At 34.9% G+C, this 21,117-nt stretch overlaps 4 protein-coding genes across 5 annotated transcripts in view; 2 read left to right on the top strand and 2 right to left on the bottom strand.

Moving 5' to 3' along the window:
* Positions 1-2,897: 2,897 nt before the first annotated feature.
* LOC107466949 (polyubiquitin) lies at positions 2,898-4,985 on the top strand. 2 transcript variants are annotated; one of them, XM_052254529.1, is made up of 3 exons: positions 2,898-3,066; positions 3,464-4,083; positions 4,312-4,985. In XM_052254529.1, exons 2-3 carry the CDS (start codon positions 3,464-3,466, stop codon positions 4,835-4,837), a joined length of 1,146 nt encoding a protein of 381 aa, XP_052110489.1. In that variant the 5' UTR covers positions 2,898-3,066; the 3' UTR covers positions 4,838-4,985. The 2 variants fall into 2 exon arrangements, with proteins under 2 accessions (XP_052110489.1, XP_015941433.1); XM_016085947.3 differs by having other exon boundaries at positions 3,464-4,985.
* A 772-nt stretch (positions 4,986-5,757) lies between these two features.
* On the bottom strand, positions 5,758-7,993 carry LOC107466952 (uncharacterized). The gene is made up of 4 exons (XM_016085951.3): positions 7,831-7,993; positions 7,604-7,721; positions 6,162-6,253; positions 5,758-6,038 (listed from the first exon to the last, which is right to left on the bottom strand). The coding sequence occupies exons 1-4, from the start codon at positions 7,844-7,846 to the stop codon at positions 5,974-5,976; spliced, it is 291 nt and encodes a 96-aa protein (XP_015941437.1). The 5' UTR covers positions 7,847-7,993; the 3' UTR covers positions 5,758-5,973.
* Positions 7,994-8,028: 35 nt separating this feature from the next.
* Positions 8,029-9,351, top strand: LOC107466846 (probable dolichyl-diphosphooligosaccharide--protein glycosyltransferase subunit 3B; the record flags this gene model as incomplete). Its single annotated transcript, XM_016085855.3, has 1 exon — positions 8,029-9,351. A coding segment is annotated over one exon (1,074 nt), but the record flags the coding sequence as incomplete, so codon positions are not given.
* A 4,743-nt stretch (positions 9,352-14,094) lies between these two features.
* Positions 14,095-21,117, bottom strand: part of LOC107466951 (E3 ubiquitin-protein ligase RSL1) — a 20,234-nt gene continuing 13,211 nt past the window's right edge. The window contains exon 4 of the transcript XR_008002371.1: positions 14,095-14,404. The gene's annotated coding sequence lies outside the window, so the exon portion shown is untranslated. The remainder of the gene's footprint in view (positions 14,405-21,117) is intronic.

The following is a 21,117-nucleotide window of genomic DNA, read 5'->3' as shown; positions in this document are numbered from 1 at the left end:
TTCTATTTAGAATTATAATAAAATTCTTGAAACTATCTAACTTGGTATTCCGTGTATCAGAAATAAAGTAGTCAAAATACTTGAACACCATACACAGATTTAATAGGCTTTACCTTGAGCACTCTTTGACTTTTGGTATGTATATAAATCAAATTCTTGATAAACACATTTTCAATGATTTTATATGAATACGGTAATCAAAACACTTAGACACCATACACTGATTTAATTGACCGATGGATTAATTTACTAATTTAACTAATACTCTAACAAGTTGTACACATGTTTTTAAAATTTAAAATAATTTTAATATAAATAAAATAATAATTTATTTTTATTTTATAAATTATCATTTAAAATAATAGTGATTTGATAATTTTATATTAAAATTAAAAAATAGGAATGTCATAAGAGACCATAAGATTATAATTACAATTATAAAATTTTTTGTAAAAAATATTATTTGTTATATTAATTTTAATTTTTTGTATAAAATAATAATTTAATTGGTCATAAAAATAATACACATAATATTCAAATATATTTTGGTGTGCTTTATAAAAAAAATGATCAATACTTTAAAAAAATGATAAGATGAAGAAATTACTGTAGTTAAGATTATTAATTCGTTATTATTTATGAATTTAATATATTTAGGTGTATTCATAAAATCATAAAATTTATCATATATTATAAACTTTTATATTTAGAGAGATAAAATTACAAAAATTTTATTAAAATATCTCAACGTAAAAATACAACGAAATGGATTTTTAGGAATTTAAATACTTAATACAAAAAATGTGTAAATTTTTTTTCTCTAGATAATATTTTATAGCTTCTTTCTTTATAGAATAATAATAAAATTTTTGAAGCTATTTAACCTAGTATTCGGTGTATCACTAATAAGGTAGCCAAAACACTTGAATATAATGCACATGATTAATTGGCTTTAAGTTGAGCACTCTTCTATACATGTAGAAGACACATGTAAGAAGATGAGACTATTATTATGACATGATTTTCTATTTATGAGTTGCATAATGTGATGTGTGACTTCATTGAAGAGGACAAATTCTGTATTTATTAGAGGAGTGAGACAGATGAGTAGTGGTAATTAATAGGGTTATTATTCCGTGTAAGTAAAAATAATTAAATTATAATTATTATGTTAATATAATGTGGCTGTAATTAGTGGTTGAGGTTTTTTTTTCTAGTATTCAAATTTTGTAAATATTATTACCAATATGAGTTAGTCCCGAAGTGGAGGAGGTTAAAAATTTGGGTCATGGAACAGACATATAAGAATATAAAATTGACATATATTTGCTGTTGTTGAATACTTCTTATCTAAACCTTAGGATTGACCTATGTTTTTTATTTTTAGATTTAAATTATTGATTTATTTTATTATTATTATTATTATTATTATTTATTATTATTATTATTTTAAATAATCAATATAAAAATAATACTAAATTCTGTTTTTTAAAGAGTAATGGTGTAGTATATATAGTATATGAGAAAGTATGAGAAATTAATGGAATATTTGTACAATGTGTACAATGGAGATTTATGAAGTATTAAAGATGTTTTTTCCATCAATTAAAGCTTTTGGGATGAATGGTATCATGACATGGTATTCTAAATAATCATATTAAAATAGAAAATTAATTCACTAACTCAACTAATACTCTAACAAGTTGTATACCTGTTTTTAAAATTTAAAATAATTTTAATATAAATAAAATAATAATTTATTTTTATTTTATAAATTATCATTTAAAATAATAGTGATTTGATGATTTTATATTAAACTTAAATAATACAATGTCATAAAGGAGGGTACAATTATAATTACAATTATAGAATTTTTTGTAAAAAGTATTATTTGTTATATTAATTTTAATTTTTGTATAAAATAATATTTTTTATTAATTATAAAAATAATACACATAATATCTAAATATATTTAGATGTACTTATAAAGCAGGATGATCAATACTTAAAAAAAATTATATGATAAAAAAACTATCATTATTAAGATTATTAATTTGTTATTATTTATAAATTTAAGATATTTAGATGTACTCATAAAATTTATATTTAAAGAGATAAAGTTACTAAAATTTTATTAAAATATCTCAATGTAAAAATATAAAGAGATAGATTTTTTATAACTTTAAATAGTTAGTATAAAAAATATGCAATTCTTTTTCTTTAAATAATATTTTATAACTTCTTTCTTTTTAGAATTATAATAAAATTCTTGAAACCATCTAACTTGATATTTTGTGTATCTGAAATAAAGTGGTCAAAATACTTGAACACTATACACAAATTTAATAGACTTTACCTTGAACACTTTTTGACTTTTAGTATGTATATAAATCAAATTCTTGATAAATACATCTTTAACGATTTTATACTACTACGATGATCAAAACATTTAAACACTCAGCGATTCACTATGGGCTGCCCCCTTTTTCATGACCCTGCTCGAACGCAGAAAATAATGCATCCCTTCCAACACACTACACAAGCCTTGGACTTACCATCAATCCTTTTTTTTGGGCCAAAGTCTAAACCCAAAATGACCCTCTCAGGCCCAGCCATTCCTCTTGTGTCTCAACAGCTCATACTGCTTAACTGTATCGGTTAGGCTCACTTCATCTAAGCTTACGGGGAACATCAACGCTAACACCCTGCTCTATTTTGGAAATTGAACGTCACACATGCCCTTCTTCAAACACAAAAGATAAATTTTCTGTACATCTTTTCCAACTTGCATCTCTACAATAGAGTACTCCTTAAATTATCATTTAACAACTTACAATTATCAATTTCACATCATGATAATTTTATATAAGTTGTTTTTTTAAATACATGTGTATAAAAATTCATCTTGTCAACAAACCCAAATCATTCTTATTGGCTATATCTTTATCACCTTCGCTATAAATTTTTCACAAACCCAAATCATTCTTCGCAATTCATTTTCTATCAAACTAGATTTCTCTTTTCCCCTCAGGATTTCTCGTTCTCTCGCAATACCTAGCTCTCAAGGTAATTTCGATTGTTCTTCTTCTTGACCTGTTCTTTCTTATTGTAAATATATACCTCTATCGCTAGGTGTGTTCTCGATAATTTCGAATTTTTGTCCACTTAATGAAGTTTCTGGAGTCTAGATCTATAAGTAGGATCAATTTGATAAGTTCTTGTTTTTTTTTTTTGAAATTATGGTTGATTTTATGATCAATTTCAAATGGATTTTGAAAGTTCTTTTTTTAGGGTTTCGATCTACTTTAGCTTCGATTGATATGTTCATGGACCGAATTATTTGCCGATCTTATTTTTCGCCTGTTATTGAAACGTGTTTCTGATTACATCATGGCTTTATGGTTAATAGTTCCTGTAATTTCCCGGAGCAAGTTTGATTAAATCTTCAATTTTGTGTTTTTAGATGCAAATCTTCGTTAAGACCCTCACCGGGAAGACTATCACTCTCGAAGTCGAGAGCTCAGACACCATCGACAACGTTAAGGCAAAGATTCAAGACAAGGAAGGCATCCCCCCGGACCAGCAGCGTCTCATCTTCGCCGGCAAGCAGCTCGAGGACGGCCGCACACTCGCTGACTACAACATCCAGAAGGAATCAACCCTTCACCTTGTCCTCCGTCTCCGTGGTGGCATGCAGATCTTCGTTAAGACCCTCACCGGAAAGACCATCACTCTTGAGGTCGAGAGCTCCGATACAATCGACAACGTCAAGGCCAAGATCCAAGACAAGGAAGGCATCCCTCCGGATCAGCAGAGGCTCATCTTTGCCGGCAAGCAGCTCGAGGATGGTCGCACACTCGCCGATTATAATATCCAGAAGGAGTCCACACTCCACTTGGTCTTGAGGCTTCGTGGTGGCATGCAGATCTTTGTAAAGACCCTTACCGGAAAAACCATCACCCTTGAGGTAGAGAGCTCCGACACCATTGACAACGTCAAGGCGAAGATCCAGGATAAGGAAGGCATCCCTCCGGACCAGCAAAGGCTTATCTTCGCCGGCAAGCAGCTCGAGGATGGCCGCACCTTGGCCGATTACAATATCCAGAAGGAGTCCACACTCCACTTGGTCTTGCGGCTTCGTGGTGGCATGCAGATCTTTGTGAAGACCCTTACCGGAAAAACCATCACCCTTGAGGTAGAGAGCTCCGACACCATTGACAATGTTAAGGCCAAGATCCAGGATAAGGAAGGCATCCCTCCGGACCAGCAAAGGCTTATCTTTGCCGGCAAGCAGCTCGAGGATGGCCGCACCTTGGCCGATTACAATATCCAGAAGGAGTCAACCCTCCACCTTGTGTTGCGTCTCCGTGGTGGCATGCAGATTTTTGTTAAGACCCTCACCGGAAAGACCATCACTCTTGAGGTGGAGAGTTCCGACACAATTGACAATGTGAAGGCCAAGATTCAAGATAAGGAGGGCATTCCACCGGACCAGCAAAGGTTGATTTTTGCTGGTAAGCAGCTTGAGGATGGAAGGACCCTTGCTGATTACAACATTCAGAAGGAGTCCACCCTTCACCTTGTGCTCCGCCTCAGGGGAGGGATGCAGATTTTTGTGAAGACTTTGACCGGTAAGACCATCACCTTGGAGGTGGAGAGCTCCGACACGATTGACAATGTGAAGGCTAAGATTCAGGATAAGGAAGGTATCCCACCGGACCAGCAGAGGTTGATCTTTGCAGGGAAGCAGTTGGAAGATGGAAGGACCCTTGCTGACTATAACATTCAGAAGGAGTCCACCCTTCACCTTGTGCTGCGTCTTCGTGGTGGATTTTAAGTGTGTCTTGGATGGTTGTGTGTTTTGTGAACTTGTGCAAGTGTAATTGGGGTCCTTGTATGACCCCTTATAATAAATTTGCTCTCTGCTACCTAGTATATTGTTGACAATTCCGTTCTACATTTAATATCAATCTTTTATAATTAAATTTCGCTGTGCTCGATACTTTTATTGATTTTTTTACTTTGGGATTAATTGTTGATTGATGTTTTCAAGCCTTTAAGGTGTTCGGATGATGTCCGGATCAAGTTTCTTATCGTTTTTCCTAGTTTTGATTATGGTATCTATGGAGTGTATACCAAGTCTTCCCGGTGTGTGTTTTGCAGAGAAATAATATTTTACCTTGGTTTAAGGGTGAGTGGACGACTCGGAAATTTACCTTTGAAAAGAGGGAGGGGGTGAGTAAAAGGGGGAGCAAAATGAAGTAGAGGTTCAAAATAGTTAAAATTTCTTTAATCATTCGAGTCGTGTTAATTAGATAGGTTACATGATGATCATCTACTAGATGTCTATAATTTCTTTATTGATGATGATAAATTTCTTCGGATAAATCGAGATTATATTTCTGGGATAGATGTCTATAATTCCTCTAGTGAAACGTTGCGTACTTCTACACATATTTTTTGGGGTTCATTAAATAGGGCTAAAGGCTAATCTATCTGATAAATTCACGCAGCCTAGTACGCGCTATTAATCTAATGTAAGTGTAATTCTTTTATTATTTAACTCAAACCAATTAAGTAAAGAAACTTGACATATAAACTAATCGAATCGTCCTTTCACACGGTAACAAATTAAATAGGCCCCTAATCGTCAAAATATTCAATGAGAGTATCATCCCTTGAATGATATATAAGAACGCGATATTCTGACAATCCATACATGGATTTTAGTTAGACAGACAAACTAACAGCATCATAAAAAGTTAAAAACTCGATAAACAGGAATTAAATGGCAGGGATGTCTTTGATCAGGAAACAGAACAAGTAAATTACAAAAGGAAGATAATTGAATCATCTATCATTGTGTTGGATCTTTACATCTTCGGTTACAGTGTTAGCAGTACGACCAACTAGAGTATCAGACAGACAATTTCTTTGGCACCTAAAAGATGCAGCATACACGCAGCACACACACTACACATTGCTTTGTTTGTAAAACTTGGTGTCAAGAACTTGCTTCCCACACATCGCACAAACTCCTGAAATGGAACAACACCGAACGGACTAAAGTAATGCACTTTTATGATACAAAACATTTGACTAAAAAATAAATGTATGGTCGTATTGTAAGACATCTCAGTAACACATCAAAAGAATAGTACCTTTAGAGTAAGCACAGGTGTGGCAGTACTTGGCATCCTGGTGCACTTGCTGCTTGCAGATGATGCATTTGGTGTTTCCATATGGGGTCCATCTGTAAGCAATCAATTTTAGCAGAAGTCCAATGCTATACATTACAAGGATATTCATACAAGGTATAGCAAAGTTATAAGGGGAAAAGGGCATGCAGATCATAAGAGAGAAGGTGTAACAGATTATCATTTTATACGAACAAATATAACCAAAAAAAAAAAGGACAAAGGACATTGACTCTCATACAAGTCTCATTGCCATGGTAATTGGAACAGAACTAGCTTGAGAGCATAGCTCATTATAAGCCCTAAAACTTGATAGTTGATAGTTTTGGACAACTAGCAATGCTACATGACCAGCAAATATAATTATTTTGGATCAGTACTTGGCCAGCAATAACTTGCACCCACATTTACAGGATTTGCACACAATAAGCACATAGTTTACACTTGTATTTATCAGAATTTGCACACATGTTAATACAACTTGCACCCACATTTACCAAAGTTTCCACATATGAATTAGTAAAATTTATTTGTTAAAGACAATTTGGTGTTTGTGCTGGCCAAAATTATTAAAAACTGCTAGCTCCCAAGAGTTTCTGTTGGACAACTATTAAGCCATGCAATATCTTAAGAGTTATCATTACTTATTATAACCAGAAACACTACTTACTTCGTTATAACAAGATATCATAAATAAGAAGGCAAATCTTCTACCTTATTGCCATAGCAAACATATATTTAAAAAACACATTTCCCCATAAGTAAATGAAGAAAGCTTATATTCCAATCCTCAGGGAAAGTACTAGTAAGTGATGGTTAGTTTCCCAAGTAGCTTAATGGTTACTGGCAATTTACTCTTAACCATAAGGACCTTGGATCAAAAGTAGCACTCAAAAGTATTAGTAAGTGATGAAACAAGGGGAAGAAGGATGGTACCAATATCTCCACAGCATGGGGAAGATAATCACAAGGTATTTAAGGTGATGCAGCCACACATATAAACTTATAGATCCAACAGAGAAGGTCATATTAACAAGCATGAACACTGCCAGTACCTTAGATGAGTCCTCCCCCTTTAGGAAGTACTAGTTTATCTCGAATGAACAGTACCACGTATTACAGGGATTTCAATATATAATAATCATCACTATAGCTTAAAATTGATTTTAAAATTCAAAATGTGTAAATTGAATTTTACACTTTCATTCAAACGTTCCCACAAAAGATTTTCATTACGAAATATAATATGAAAAAACTTCTTAGCATGTTGATCTTATATTATAGCTTATCAGCTAATAAAATATACAAGCGATGGAGCTACTATCAGCTAAATTATGCTTCTCAAAGTTAAGAAGAAGAATAAAATATAAATAACAATAATTTGTAATTGGGGTTAAAATAGGTACCTGTTCTTCTTAGAGAGGAGCTTGTTCTCGTTGATCTTGCGTCCACCACCCTCAGTAGTATTGCTGGCCCCTTCCTTCCACTTGTCTGGAACTATCACCTTCGCTAATTTCTTCTCACCTGCAACACCAATTTAGCGTACACACGAAAATTAGGGGGAAAATATTTTTTTTTGGGGGGAAGATTAAGTGCGTTAGGTATGGATTCCAGGGAAGGATGAGAAACTAACACTTCTCGCAGACCATTGCAGTCGTTAATGCTTAATAGCTCTGCTTCCTGATTTGATTACGAGTTTTCCCAATTTGATCAATGAAAACCCAAATTCTGATCCCTAACCAGAATGAAACCCTATGCCCCTTTCAGCTTGAATTTGATTGTATTATTGTAAGCCTTTCAACCCTTTGAATTGACAAAGTTACCCTTCTAAATTGCAAACCGACAATTAATTAAGTATTCCAAATTACACACTTACCCCTCCCTCGCAAACGGCGCTGCTCGGGTACTCTCTCTTGTCGTAGCCACCCTCACCGCCTCCTCCTCCTCCAACACAAACGACGAGCGCGTGGAGGAGCTCCTCTCCCTTCAATCCAGATCCAAATCGGGTATCATCCGCCTCAACGACCAGTCCCTGTCCCGCTTCCTCACCTCCGTCGCCACCCCTCGCCCTTACTCCATCGTCATCTTCTTCGACGCCGCCCAGCTCCACGACAAGACAGAGCTGCGCCTCCGCGAACTCCACCAAGAATTCTCCATCGTCTCCTCCTCCTTCATCGCCAACCACAACATCTCCCACCCTTCGCGCTCCAAGCTCTTCTTCTGCGACATCGAGTTCAAGGAATCTCAGTTCTCATTCACGCAATTCGGCGTCAACGCCCTCCCACACATTCGCCTCATCGCTCCCAACCATTCCTTCAAGGATTCACAGCCCATGGACCAGGGCGATTTCTCGCGACTCGCTGAGTCAATGGCCGAATTCGTTGAGTCCAAAACCAAGATCTCCCTGGGACCCATCCACCGCCCCCCGCTGCTATCCAGGAACCAGTTGATCTTGATCGTCGTTGCGTTCCTCATTTGGATTCCGTTCTTCGTGAAGAAGCTTGTTTCGGGTCAGACACTGCTCCATGATCCGAAAGTGTGGTTGTCGGGTTCTGTTTTCGTTTACTTCTTCAGCGTTTCTGGAGCTATGCATAACATCATCAGGAAGATGCCAATGTTTCTTCTGGACCGCAACGATCCTTCCAAGCTTGTGTTCTTCTACCAGGGCTCCGGGATGCAGCTCGGCGCCGAGGGATTCGCCGTCGGGTCCTTGTACACCGTGGTGGGGCTCTTGCTGGCGTTTATGTCGCAGGGTCTTGTGAAGGTGAAGAATGTGACGGTTCAGAGGGTGGTTATGATGTTCGCCTTGTTGGTTTGTTTCTTGGCTGTGAAGCAGGTTGTGTTCTTGAATAACTGGAAGACTGGTTATGGTATTCATGGCTTCTGGCCCTCTAGTTGGAATTGACAGAGCAATTGGCACCAAGCACGGTCTGCAATTCTCTTACTCTTTGATTTCATATATATATATTTGAGATGTTTGCATTCTGTTCTTGAGATGCCTGTTACAACTACTACACTATCTTAACTTTGTTGCTGTTGTTGGCCTTTTTGTGGGAAAATTCTGAGTATTACATCATTTTACTAAACTAGTCATTGCTTGCGTTTTGATTGATTAATGATCATTTGGAAGCTGTTGCATTGCATATTTATGAAATTGTGTAGCTGAGTGAGTGACTCTTAGGTGACGTTCCTAGAAGTTAAACAACTGAATAATATTAGCTCTAATAGAACCATTGGTTTGAAACTTTGCAATTGCTATCCCAAGTTCAACACCGTAGATCAAAACAAAAATCCCTTCATGGACATAGCTTGGTTCGTTTTGTTTGCGATGCTTCATTTTTTTTTTAACAGGAATTCAGATCTTGTAACATGAAATTCTTTGATAATAATAGATAAGCAACCAAGATCGAGAAACATGAATCAAGTTTATGGCCAGAGACAATACTCTCTGAAATCATTTATTCAAACACTGAATAATACATAATAAGCAGGGAGACAAGAAAATGCACTTTCAAAGGATTTCGCAGCATACTCTCGTAACAATTACGAATCTCTACGCCTTTTATTGGCTATATAGAGAAAGAGACTCTTAATCCATCTAATTTCTCTGGCATCCACCATGAGTGGTAGTCCACGGTTCACCACAAGCATAGCAAAACTCGAACCGGCACCTGTAAGAAACAAAATAAACGAACAACACTTAGAAAAAAAAAGCAAAATCAAACTCCTAATGAATAATGATAAGTTAACCAAGAAGAAAAGCTACATAGAAAACAAACCTGCATGTAATATGCAAACTCCCTTCAGTCTTCTCCACATATAACTCGTATCTCGGACACCTATTCCATTTCTTTTGACCAGCAAGGTCCCTAAGAAGAAGATCATCCCTCCCTCTCTCATCCTCATTCAGTGACTGCAACTCCTCACACGCAACATCAGTGTGCCATGGAACACCACACCAAGCTATGATATATACGTTGAGGTGATGTAGAAATCATAATAATAACAACTAAATCTAAGAAAGTCGTTCTATTATAAAAATTATTATTTATATACCTAAACTATTAAGATATTGATACCAAATAAACTTAGAAAAATATTTATAAAAAAAACTATTATTTTTTTAACAAAATTATTAATTGTACTAGCACAAATAACTTTAACTGCAAATCTATTTTACGCAATAGTACACCTAGTGAATCTTAAAATTTTAAAAAAATATGAGCAAAATACTTGAATTTGTCAAGACATTTCTTGTTCAAATATTGCAAAGTATTAAGAGTTTTACATTTTGCTTTGGAATTTTATAAATTATCTACATTGACCTTGTAATTTACCAAAATTTACAAATTTGACTTCATAGATGACTTGGTTGGCATTGCAGGCAAGTTTTAAAGTGTTACCTTCATAAGCATTTATACAAATATTCTCAATTGTTTACATAAAAATTTTTATGTTAAATGAAAATTTTTTTATGTTAAATAAAAATTTTTCACTAACTCATTCTCTTCTTCATTATTAAAGAATGATTATAGAATATAGTATTTACAAATTAAATTAATATTTTACATGATCAAAAATAAATACGAATTCATTTTTTTTTTTTTGGAAAACTTTAAATTAATTTATAATTTAGGATTTGAAAATGCATAAAATTTTTGGTATATATAAATAATCAAATTTAAGATAAATAAAAAATTTAAGAAATTAAAATCTATCAATTTAAAAATAATTATATACAAGTAATTCGAAGAGATTGTTTTGGATTCTTTTTTAAAAATCTTTAGGAATTATGTCGAGATTTTTTAAATTTTTTGAAAATTATTTTGTTCTTCATTTTTAGGATTGATTTGTCTAAATCGCACACATAGATATTTAATGGTCGCATATGTGAGTCAACGTTTCACACATTATATTGTTTAACAAAAGTAAATATTAAAAACTATTTTATGTATTTTAAAATTTGATAGATTAAAGTGTCCAACTTTAAAAATTTGATTAATTTGGATAATTATTCAAAAAATTACTATGTAGGTACCAGGAAATTGTATGCCAATTGTTTGTATACACTTATCATAGTTATTGTAATATTCAGTTGAACTTTAAAGATGATAGCTAATTGATATATTAACAAACAAAATTGTTTAGTAACTATTAAAGTAATGATTAGTAGTTGAAAGTTAGAAGTTAGTAGATGAATATTTATATGGTTAGTTGGTAATATTTTTATATATATAGCCTAATTTTTATATCAAACAACAACAACAATATATATATATACAATATCAATTTTTTTGTTCTCTTCTATTAGATTTTACATGGTATTAGAGTTCTATATCCAAAAGATCTAGAGTTCATTATTAGTGAACTCTAAAAATAAAAAAAAAATTGTATAAGACAAATTAAAGACGAAAAGAAAATCTATGCAAAAATCAAGCAAATCCAAAAAAAAGGTTCTTGTTTGAGGGAATTATTAGAGATATAACAATTAATATTACCTTTTTTTATAAGTTTAAACTCTTGGGATGAGTGATTTTATGACATAATATCAGAGTTATGATATCCTCTTTGAAGATGATAGAATATCGTTTTTCTGGTGAGAAACCACCTATGAGTATTTTCCTATTAAACCTATGTTTACTCCATCAAAACATCACCTTCATCATCAAGCTTCACCAAACACCCGAACAACCATTCTCTATTTTTGCAGCCGGCAGCACCCTCCACTGCAAGACCACCCCTCCTTTTTCTTCTTCTTCCTCTCACCGAAAAAAAACCACGAAGTCATATCTCTCTCCCTACTTCACTGTTCGCCCCCGACAATCCTAATGCAGTCATGGCTACCTTCTTTCCCTTTTTCTTCTCACAATCTCTCTTTCTCTCTAGCTAGCCTCCATCTGCCACCAGACGCACCGGGCAAAATCCCGCTGCATGTGTCCTCCTCTGCACCACCGCGCCACACGCTCTTTCCCCAAGTCGTCAGCATGTGTCCTCTGCATTACTGTGCCGCACGCCATCGCGCCTCTCGCATCTTCTTTAACTTGGGTTCTCTAATATCTGGCAGTAGTTTCTTTTTATTGTTACGTTGTTTTCACTAAGTTTCAAACCAAAGTTAACACTTGAGTTTGAGGGGCATATAAATAGATGAATATTTATAAAATTAATTGGTAATATCTCTATATATATAAATTAATTCTTGTATCAAACAACAACAACAATATATATATATATACAATATCAATTTCTCTATTCTCTTCTCTTAGATTTTACCGTAACAAAAACAAATTAATAAAAAAGTCAAAATTTATATTATTTAATATTTATTAAATAAAATTAATAAATATTAAATAAAACAAATTTAATTTTTTTCTGTCTTCTTAACATTACCCATTAACAAAATTCAAAATTGAGTATCACTATGCTACACTTAACCAAAACTTATTTACCGCATTTGTCCATGGTAAATATGTTTTGTAATAGAGAAATAAAAAGCAATATATTTCAAAATATTACATAGATATAATGCTACATGTTTATTTTTTACACCAATTTTACAAAAGAAATAAAATAAAAGAAAACAAATTCATTGCTTTCCATAAACCAAGAATAATCCAGACCAATTTATATGAATGCTAATTGAATTTGTAACGCTTCTTGTCTTTTAATCACCTCCCCTGCAAAGGAGTCAATACAGAAGGATTAATGAACGTTGTTGAAGGCGATATAGGAGCAACTTCAGTGCTCAAAAGTACAAGGATTGAATAACGAAATTTTGATAAATAATCTTAGAAGTCTTCCACAGAATTTACATTACACCCACTAAATTTCTAGTTGCCCCTGAAAGAAACAATTTATTTCATGGCAATTGAAGAAAAAACGATATCCTTATACTATGCTTTTCACATTGGTAAATAGCAAACACTACTGGTTACCCTTATTCCCTAGATGATTAGTCTAAAAATGAATTACCCTTCTAAGGAGAAAGTAAATAACTAGACAACAACACATCTTACCCTCCCAAAAAAAGGGAAAAAAATGCTGAAATATAATAAGATTAGTTCAGAGTTCATACTATTGTTACGTGTTAAACGAGGCAGACGGGTGCTGTTTATGTATTGATGATGTACAACAAATGAGTTATTAAGATGGAAAAACAACCATTTTCATCCATCAATATTTAAAACATTGACAAAACTATCAATAAAAAAGAACGAAATTTTTCCCAACCTTAAATTTTCATTGATATTTTAAAAAAATTAGCCAAAATTCTCATATTGCCCCTGTTTGTTATCTTCTACCTCATGGACACTGAGAACATTTTTTTCCCTATATCTCACTTTCAAAAAAGCCTCCATCACCACCACCACCTTGAACTAGGAGGATCAAACAATTGACCCTGTCTTCGTCGTTATTATCCTCCTCTTCTGTTCTTGCTGTTGTTGTTGGGGTAGTGGGTGTAGTGAGATCGACACTAAAAGAGGAGGTTGAAGAAGGCATCGCTATAGTGGAGAAGGTAGCCTTTGACGCTTCGTGCGCTTGTCCTTCTTCATAATTTGCTTGCTATCATTATTATGAGTGAACACCCAAATCCGGAGTCTTACAATAATCACATTTGTGTTTATAAAGAAAAAATAACTAAAAAAAATGAAGTTTTCAAGAAAACTAAACAGCTAAACTAAGATAATCATAAACCCATTGGATCACAGTTTAAACCAAGATAATCATAAAGAAAATTACAAGGCAAACAATCATAGTAAAATGTGCAAACTTACATTAAAGCATAGGAAAAGATGTAATGAGTTTAATATGGTAATTAATGGATTACCAAGGGCGCTAATGTGAAGAACGGATTGTACGGTCATAAAAACAAGTAATAAGGGTGCCTCCATAATTGTGACATTTGGTTCTAGCACAACCTAAATAAGTAGTTGCAGGCCATATAATATGACCGTAAACAATACAATTAAAGGTACCATCAATGCAAGAGTTAGATTTATAATCATAATTTGTTTTGTGTTTTAGCCACTCAGCCACAGCTTCTACACCTGACACAGATCCTGGATGATATGCAGAATTTTGGCCATATTTATTACCAACAAAAGTGGCATCATGAAGCCCTTCCTTGCAGTCCGAAATGTGTTTCTTCACGAAGTTGCGAGCATGCAATGTAAGCTGCAAGTCCCACTTCAGTGGCTTAACCCCAATTTCTGCACGTGCATCATTGTGAGCTTTAAGATAGTCTTTTGGAAGATTTTGTGCCATTAAAAACAATGGAACTATACTTATAAAACTTATTATCACAATCCAAATCTTCAGCGGCATTTCCATGATCTATTTTTTAAAAAAAAAAATTATTTGATGATTGCAAAAATTAAATACTAATACTATTCAGTATTCTGTATATATATAAAACATGGTTGTAATTAGGTGCACTTAAATATATACATATAGATTTATAAGACGATTGAGAAGCCAACAATAAATAAAAGTAATAATAATAAGAATGTTTTATTTAATCTGTTAAATTAATTTTTTTTTATTTCTTCTTTTAGTCTTGTTACTTCATTGAAATGAATGGCTAAAACTTTTTTACAAAATCCAAAAATTGACTCCATGAAATATATACAAAAAATACATATAGTAACATAATATTAATTATTAGACCAACGGAATAATGATCGAGCCAAGAGCCTGTTCAAGTAATACTAATGACAACATTCGTTGCTCTAATAATTAATACTATATTCATTTCACTTGTTACTAACTTCTTTAACTCCAATAATAATTTGCATATAAAAAGTAAAAAAAATACACATTATTCAACTATTCAAGTACATCAAATGTCATATGCGGTATTTTAGAGTAAACTCTCCTTTCTATCTACCAAAGTTGAACAATATATCTATTTATAGAAAAAAAAATTATCATTTCTATTTATAAAATATGAGTTTTATACAATAAAATTATCCAAACACTAAAAAATTATTTAAAATCTTTAAATTACTCTTATCTTTACCACCATTTTTCTAATCTCAAATCCCACCACCACACCTTTTACCCAACCACCCTAAATAGAAGAGTTTCTAACCCTAACTCTCTTCACTCAGCCACCACTCCCTTTTTCTCCAAAACTCACACATGGAAACATTACACACACCCCCACCCGAGAAAAAAAAGAAGAGAAGAGGAGGAGGAGGGAGACCGCACCAGCAACGTGGGGACTCGCCGTCGCTATCGCATCATCGTCGCCATTATTAAGAGAGCCCGAAGAGGAGATTGTGAGCCAAAACCGAAGAAAGAGGAGCTGTCGCTGCCGTTGCGCCTTACTACTGCCAGCTCCGTTGGGTCTGTCGCCGCCATGGATTGAGTTTGTCGCTGTCGTTGTTACTGGACTAGAAGGAAGAGAGCGCGCAAGAAATCGGCAAAGGAGGAGATGGCAACGGCACCGGTGGGTGTTACTGCCACCATCATTGTCGATACTGTTCAGTGAGGGAGGAAGAACCGTGACGAGGAAGGATATCAAGAATCCGTCGCTGTCACTGCCGAGTGAAGGTTTGGTTGGTTGGAGTGGCGGAGATGTGTGATGCATATTCGAAGTTATTGGGTTTGTTCCCAAATGTGAAAACGGATTGAGACCTGTATCCTATGACCATCACATCTGTTACCCATTCAATGGAGTTACAACAAGACATGGTTGAAGTTTGTACTTGTCCTGTGTTTATACTTGAGTGATGGTGGTAGTTAGGGTTTAGGGTGGTGGTTTGGAGGGAAAGGGGGTGGGGGTTGGGTGAAAAGGGTTAAGGTTAGAAACTCTTCCATTTATATGGTTGGGTGAAAGGGATGGTGGTGCGATTTGAGATTAGAAAAGTGGTGGTGAATATAAGGGTAATTTAGGGGTTTTGGATAATTTTTTAGTGTTTAGATAATTTTGTTGTGCGAAACCCATATTTTATGGGTACAAATGGTAATTTTCTTTTTCTATGGGTAGATATGTCAACGTGTTCAACTTTCGTGGGTAGAAATGGTAGTTTACTCCAGTATTTTATTAATGAAAAAGTATAAGTAAACAATGAAAATATTAAATAATGTAAACAATAGATATATCGGATTTTCAATTTACTAGGTGTGCGGATGGTTATCCTAATATTAAAATTTAGATGAGTAATTTAGAAATGTAGTGCATTTTTACTTTATTGGGCTAATTTTAGAGCTCATTGTTCACAAAAGCAATTATCCACTTAGCAAAGTCCTTAATTAGTAGAAGTTGGTAATTTTTTCCAAAAGGCGTTGGACCTGGCATTCACCATAATTATCAGAACCTAATTGATAATTGATCCGATCATACAATTAAATTATTAGATCATTGAATTAACTGATAAATTATTGATACGGTTCACTTGATTGAGTTGATTCATTTGATCATAATTAAATAAAAATAAAATTAAAATTAAAAATTAAAATATATGTCTTCACAAATATATTAGTAACAATTAAAGTATTAAGAACTCGCTAGTTGATAAAAATGGTGGCACAACGGAGAAAACTTTAGTAGATGGAAGCATGGCAGATGCAGTGTCAGGAGGTCCGAAGGTGGCAATTATTAAGGATCAGAGTGTGCCAGTACCGTAGGACAAATCACCTATTGAGGTTGGTGATTCTGTTTAGAGTTTATGTTCTTATTTATTCTGTCCCTATTATTTATGGATAGTTTAAATATGATTATTTGGAATATTAGGGGTGCTTCTAATAAGTTAGCCCGGGTGCATTGTAAGAAACTTGTTAGGAAATTTAGACCTGTTTTCTTTATTGTGGTTGAAACTCACTCCCCTTTTCATCATTTAAAATTATTTTGGGAAAGGTTGGGGTATCACTCTATTGGTATAGTAGAAGCAGAGGGGCATAAGGGAGGTATTTGGTTTCTATCATCTATGAAGGGTGTTTGTTGTAAGTTCATTGATGCTTTTGATCAGGGTGTTACTGTTGAGGTTCACTTTGATAATTTAATTTGGAGGTGTAGTGGTATTTATGGTAGTCCTCAATTTAAGAAAAGGGTTCTCCTTTGGGATTATCTTGTTGCACAATCCATGGTTTTTCAAGGACTTTGGATTGTTCTTGGTGATTTTAATGAAGTCAAATTTTCTCATGAATCTAAAAGGCTATCAATTTTCTCATCAAAGAGCAGACATGTTTGCTACTTCATTAGGGGATAGTGGTTTGTTTGTCTGAAGACTATTGGGAGGCAATTTTCTTGGTACAGGAGGGTGAAAAATTATGTTGACGTGGCAAAAAAGCTTGATCGAGTCTGTATAAATAGCAGTTGGTTATCTATCTTTCCAGAGGCTTATACAAAAGTTTTAAATAGGCTTCAGTCTGATCATTGCCCTATTCTGGTGCGTTGTAAAGGTCGTCCTCAGCCTAAAGGGAATCGACCTTTCCGATTTGTTGCTGCTTGGGCTACTCATCCTGGGTATAGGGATATTGTGAACCAGTCATGGTGGTATGGTAATAGAGGGATTCATGGCAAGCTTTCGGAAGGACAGAAGAATTCACTAGAGTTTAACTCGAAGGTATTTGGTAACATTTTTGTTAAGAAATGTGAATTAGAGCAGCAGATTAATTATTTACAAAATCTGATCCAGAGGTTCTGAGTCAAGAAGCAGAGTCTTTCTATAAAAGCTTATTCTGTCATTTGGATGATGTTGATTTGGGTTGCCTTGGTGATGTGCCTCTTCCTTCTCTGAATGAGGAAGCTTGCAATAATCTTACGGCACCAGTTACTATGGAGGAAGTCAGAACAGCTGTTTTTCACATGAACTCTTTTAAAGCTCTGGGTCCTGATGGATTTCAAGCTTTCTTCTTCAAAGAATATTGGAAGATCATTGGTCTTGATGTTTGGAAGATGGTTAAGCAGGCATTCTTCGGTGTTACTCTTGATTCGAGAATGTTGGAGACTTTACTGGTTCTCATTCCAAAGGTTGAATCACCGGTATCTATGAAAGATTTTAGGCCGATTAGTCTCTGCAATGTAGTTTACAAGATCATCACGAAGGTCCTTGTTAATAGGCTTCGTCCTCATCTTGCGGAGATTATTGGCCCACTTCAAGGAGGATTTATTCCGGGACGAGAAACTCCTGACAACATCATTATTGCTCAAGAAGTCCTCCACTTTATGAAAAAGACTAAATCAAAGAAAGGCACACTGGCCTTTGTTGAGTTAAGAAATTAATTAATAAAATTGATGATGACAAACATTTGATTAGTGAAATAATCACCCAATTAGTTTTGATTATTGTTGATAAGTGATGCAGGCCAAAAACAAGTGTTGCAGCAGCCCAACATCAAACAAAAGATATATGCTAATGGGCTGAATGGTAAGTGAAAAATAAAGACAAGTCCAAGTCATTCATCTCAAGCAAAATTCATCAAAGAAGCAAAGCAAGGCACCAACTGGCTGAAGTAGAGAAGAACCCGATCCAAGCCCGAAATTGATTTTCAATTTCCCACCATCTTGCCTTACCAGAAGCAACGTTCATCTCCTCTCTAATCAAGTCACATCAAGGCTTCAGAAAAGTAAGAAAGAGAAAGAGAAAAAGCTTCCTCCCTAAGCTAGTAACCAAAGAAGCAAGAGAGAGAAAGTTTAAGCTTGAAGCACAGAAGCTAAAACAGAAAATACAAACCAAATCAAGCTTAGGTTAAAGGTAATCCATCTCATCTTGCATGCATCAGATCTTCTTCTCTTCTTCCCAACTCTCTGCTCTATCCAAAAATGGCATTCAAGGGAAAGTTGTTCTCTGCCCTATTCTGCTTCACATCTACAATCACAAGTGATACTTGGGGACCAAGTAGTTTTTCAATGGCTAAGATCAAGTTGACCATTTGCAGATTTCTATGGTTGCTGTTTTATGGCTTTCGGTCAAGATGAGGAAGTCAGAAGCAAAGTTTCTACTCTGAGGATTAAAGAGAAAAAGTGAACATGTGGGTTGGTGAAGCTCAAGGCTCAAGGTGTTGACCTTGGAAGAAGAACCCAGCAACATGTAAGGAGATAAAAGAAGCTTGATGTTCATTCAGAAGGCAAGGAGAGAAAACCAGAGAGTGAGAACATTGTTCTGTTAAGAAGTTTCTCTACTTGGATAATGCTTTTTTCAAAGAAGCATTCGGCCAATACTGAAGAACTGCATCTGAGGTTTGCGTATCTAGTTTTGCACATAGCAAAGAGGCTGCTGATGAAGACAATCTCCTTCATGTTTTACTGATTGTAATGTACTTTTCTAAGTTTATCTTTCTGTAATTTCTTGAGAGAAAAGGCATTGTGAGAAAGCTTAAGAAAAAGCCATGAGTGGAAAAAGGCTGAGAGAAACACTTGAGAGAAAAGCCTAGAGTTATTTTCTGATTTCTTTAGGTTGGTTAAGTGTCTTGTATCTTGTACCTGTTTTGGCATCCCTTTCTTAGTTGGGTCAGCACTAAGAGGAATATTTAGGTATTAACATAGCCAATGTCAAGTTAGGTTAGAACTTGAGTGTGAAAGGATTGGGTCAATCCTGTGAAATTGGTGTATGTAATACTGTTAACTATAGTAAAATTCTTCCATAATTGTAGAGGAGACTGGATGTAGGTTGCATAGCACAAGGCAACCGAACCAGGATACATGCTAGTGTTAGCTTTTCTCTTCTCTGCTTAGTTCTGTTTTCTGATATTCATTAGACAAAAATAAATTGTCTCATAAATTTCTGCTGCTGAGTTTAAACAGAATTAGAATTGTAATTTTGTTTAAAAAGGATCATAACAGCAACTTAAAAGGAAGGCATAGATTTAACCCCCCTTCTCTAAGCCTACCACAACCTTCAATTGGTATCAAGAGCTGAGGTCTCAAGAATCAAGCTTAACCGCTTGGAGCAAAGATCCAATGGCAAACAACTTGGGCACAACCACAGTTGCTTACACCCTCACTGAAGGCCAGTCAAACAACCAGCCACCTTTCTTCAACGGGAAGAACTATTCCTACTGGAAAGAAAGGATAAGGATCTTCATCCAATCCATTAACTACAACATATGAAAGATCGTTGTAAGCGGTCCAAAGATCCCAACAAAAACAAGTGCTGATGGAATGGTGACTCCAAAAGAAGAAGTTAAATGGAATGAAGATGATAAGAAGAAGATAGAGCTGAATGCTAAAGCAATCAACCTTCTTCACTGTGCTATCAGCTTTGAAGAATACCGGAAGGTGTCTAGATGCAAGACAGCCAAAGAAATCTGGGAAAAACTCCAGGTCACACACGAAGGCACTAAACAAGTCAAAGAAACGAGGATTGATATGCTGCGAAAAGAGTACGAGATGTTTAGCATGAAGGATGGAGAAAGCATTGATGAAGCATTTGGGAGATTCTCAATCATAATCAACAACCTTGATGCTATAGGTACAAACTATGCAGAACAAACCTTGGTCAGAAAACTCCTTAGAAGCCTCACAAAAGAGTGGGAAAACACTGCCACTGTCCTAACCGAGAGTAACAACATAAGTCCCATAACCTATGATGAACTGAGAGGAAAACTCCTTGCATATGAAACCACACACACAAACACAGACTCAAAGAAAAAGGGAATAGCCCTCAAGTCACAAATAGAACCAAAAGAGAGTGAGTCTAGTGATGGTATTTCAGATGACGAGCTTTTGTTTTTTGCTAGGAGATTTAGAAGGATGATGAAAAGCAAGGGCAAATACAAGGGTTCAAGTTCAAAGGAGCACAAGATAGACTTGAGCAAGGTGAGGTGTCATCATTGCAAGGAGGCTGGACACTTCAAGTCAAACTGTCCAAAGCTCAAAAAGGAGGACAAAGGAAAGAAGGAAAGGAATAGAGTACTCATGGCAGCTTGGGAGGATCTTGAGAATGACTCAAATGAAGAAGAAGAATCTGAAGGAGAT

The sequence above is a fragment of the Arachis duranensis genome, chromosome 9 (assembly GCF_000817695.3).
Source record: "Arachis duranensis cultivar V14167 chromosome 9, aradu.V14167.gnm2.J7QH, whole genome shotgun sequence".
Lineage (NCBI taxonomy): Eukaryota > Viridiplantae > Streptophyta > Magnoliopsida > Fabales > Fabaceae > Arachis > Arachis duranensis.
The sequence above is the reverse complement of the archived record's forward strand: the minus strand, read 5'-3'. Positions and strand labels throughout refer to the sequence as shown.

What these genes read in the sequence shown, in the direction of transcription:
- LOC107466949 (XM_016085947.3), top strand. Translation starts at nt 3,464, where the DNA reads ATGCAAATCTTCGTTAAGACCCTCACCGGGAAGACTATCACTCTCGAA.
- LOC107466952 (XM_016085951.3), bottom strand. An exon ending in CTCCTCTCTAAGAAGAACAG is followed by an intron (nt 6,254 to 7,603) that starts GTACCTATTTTA and finishes GATTGCTTACAG; the next exon opens with ATGGACCCCATATGGAAACA. An exon ending in CACCTGTGCTTACTCTAAAG is followed by an intron (nt 6,039 to 6,161) that starts GTACTATTCTTT and finishes GTTCCATTTCAG; the next exon opens with GAGTTTGTGCGATGTGTGGG.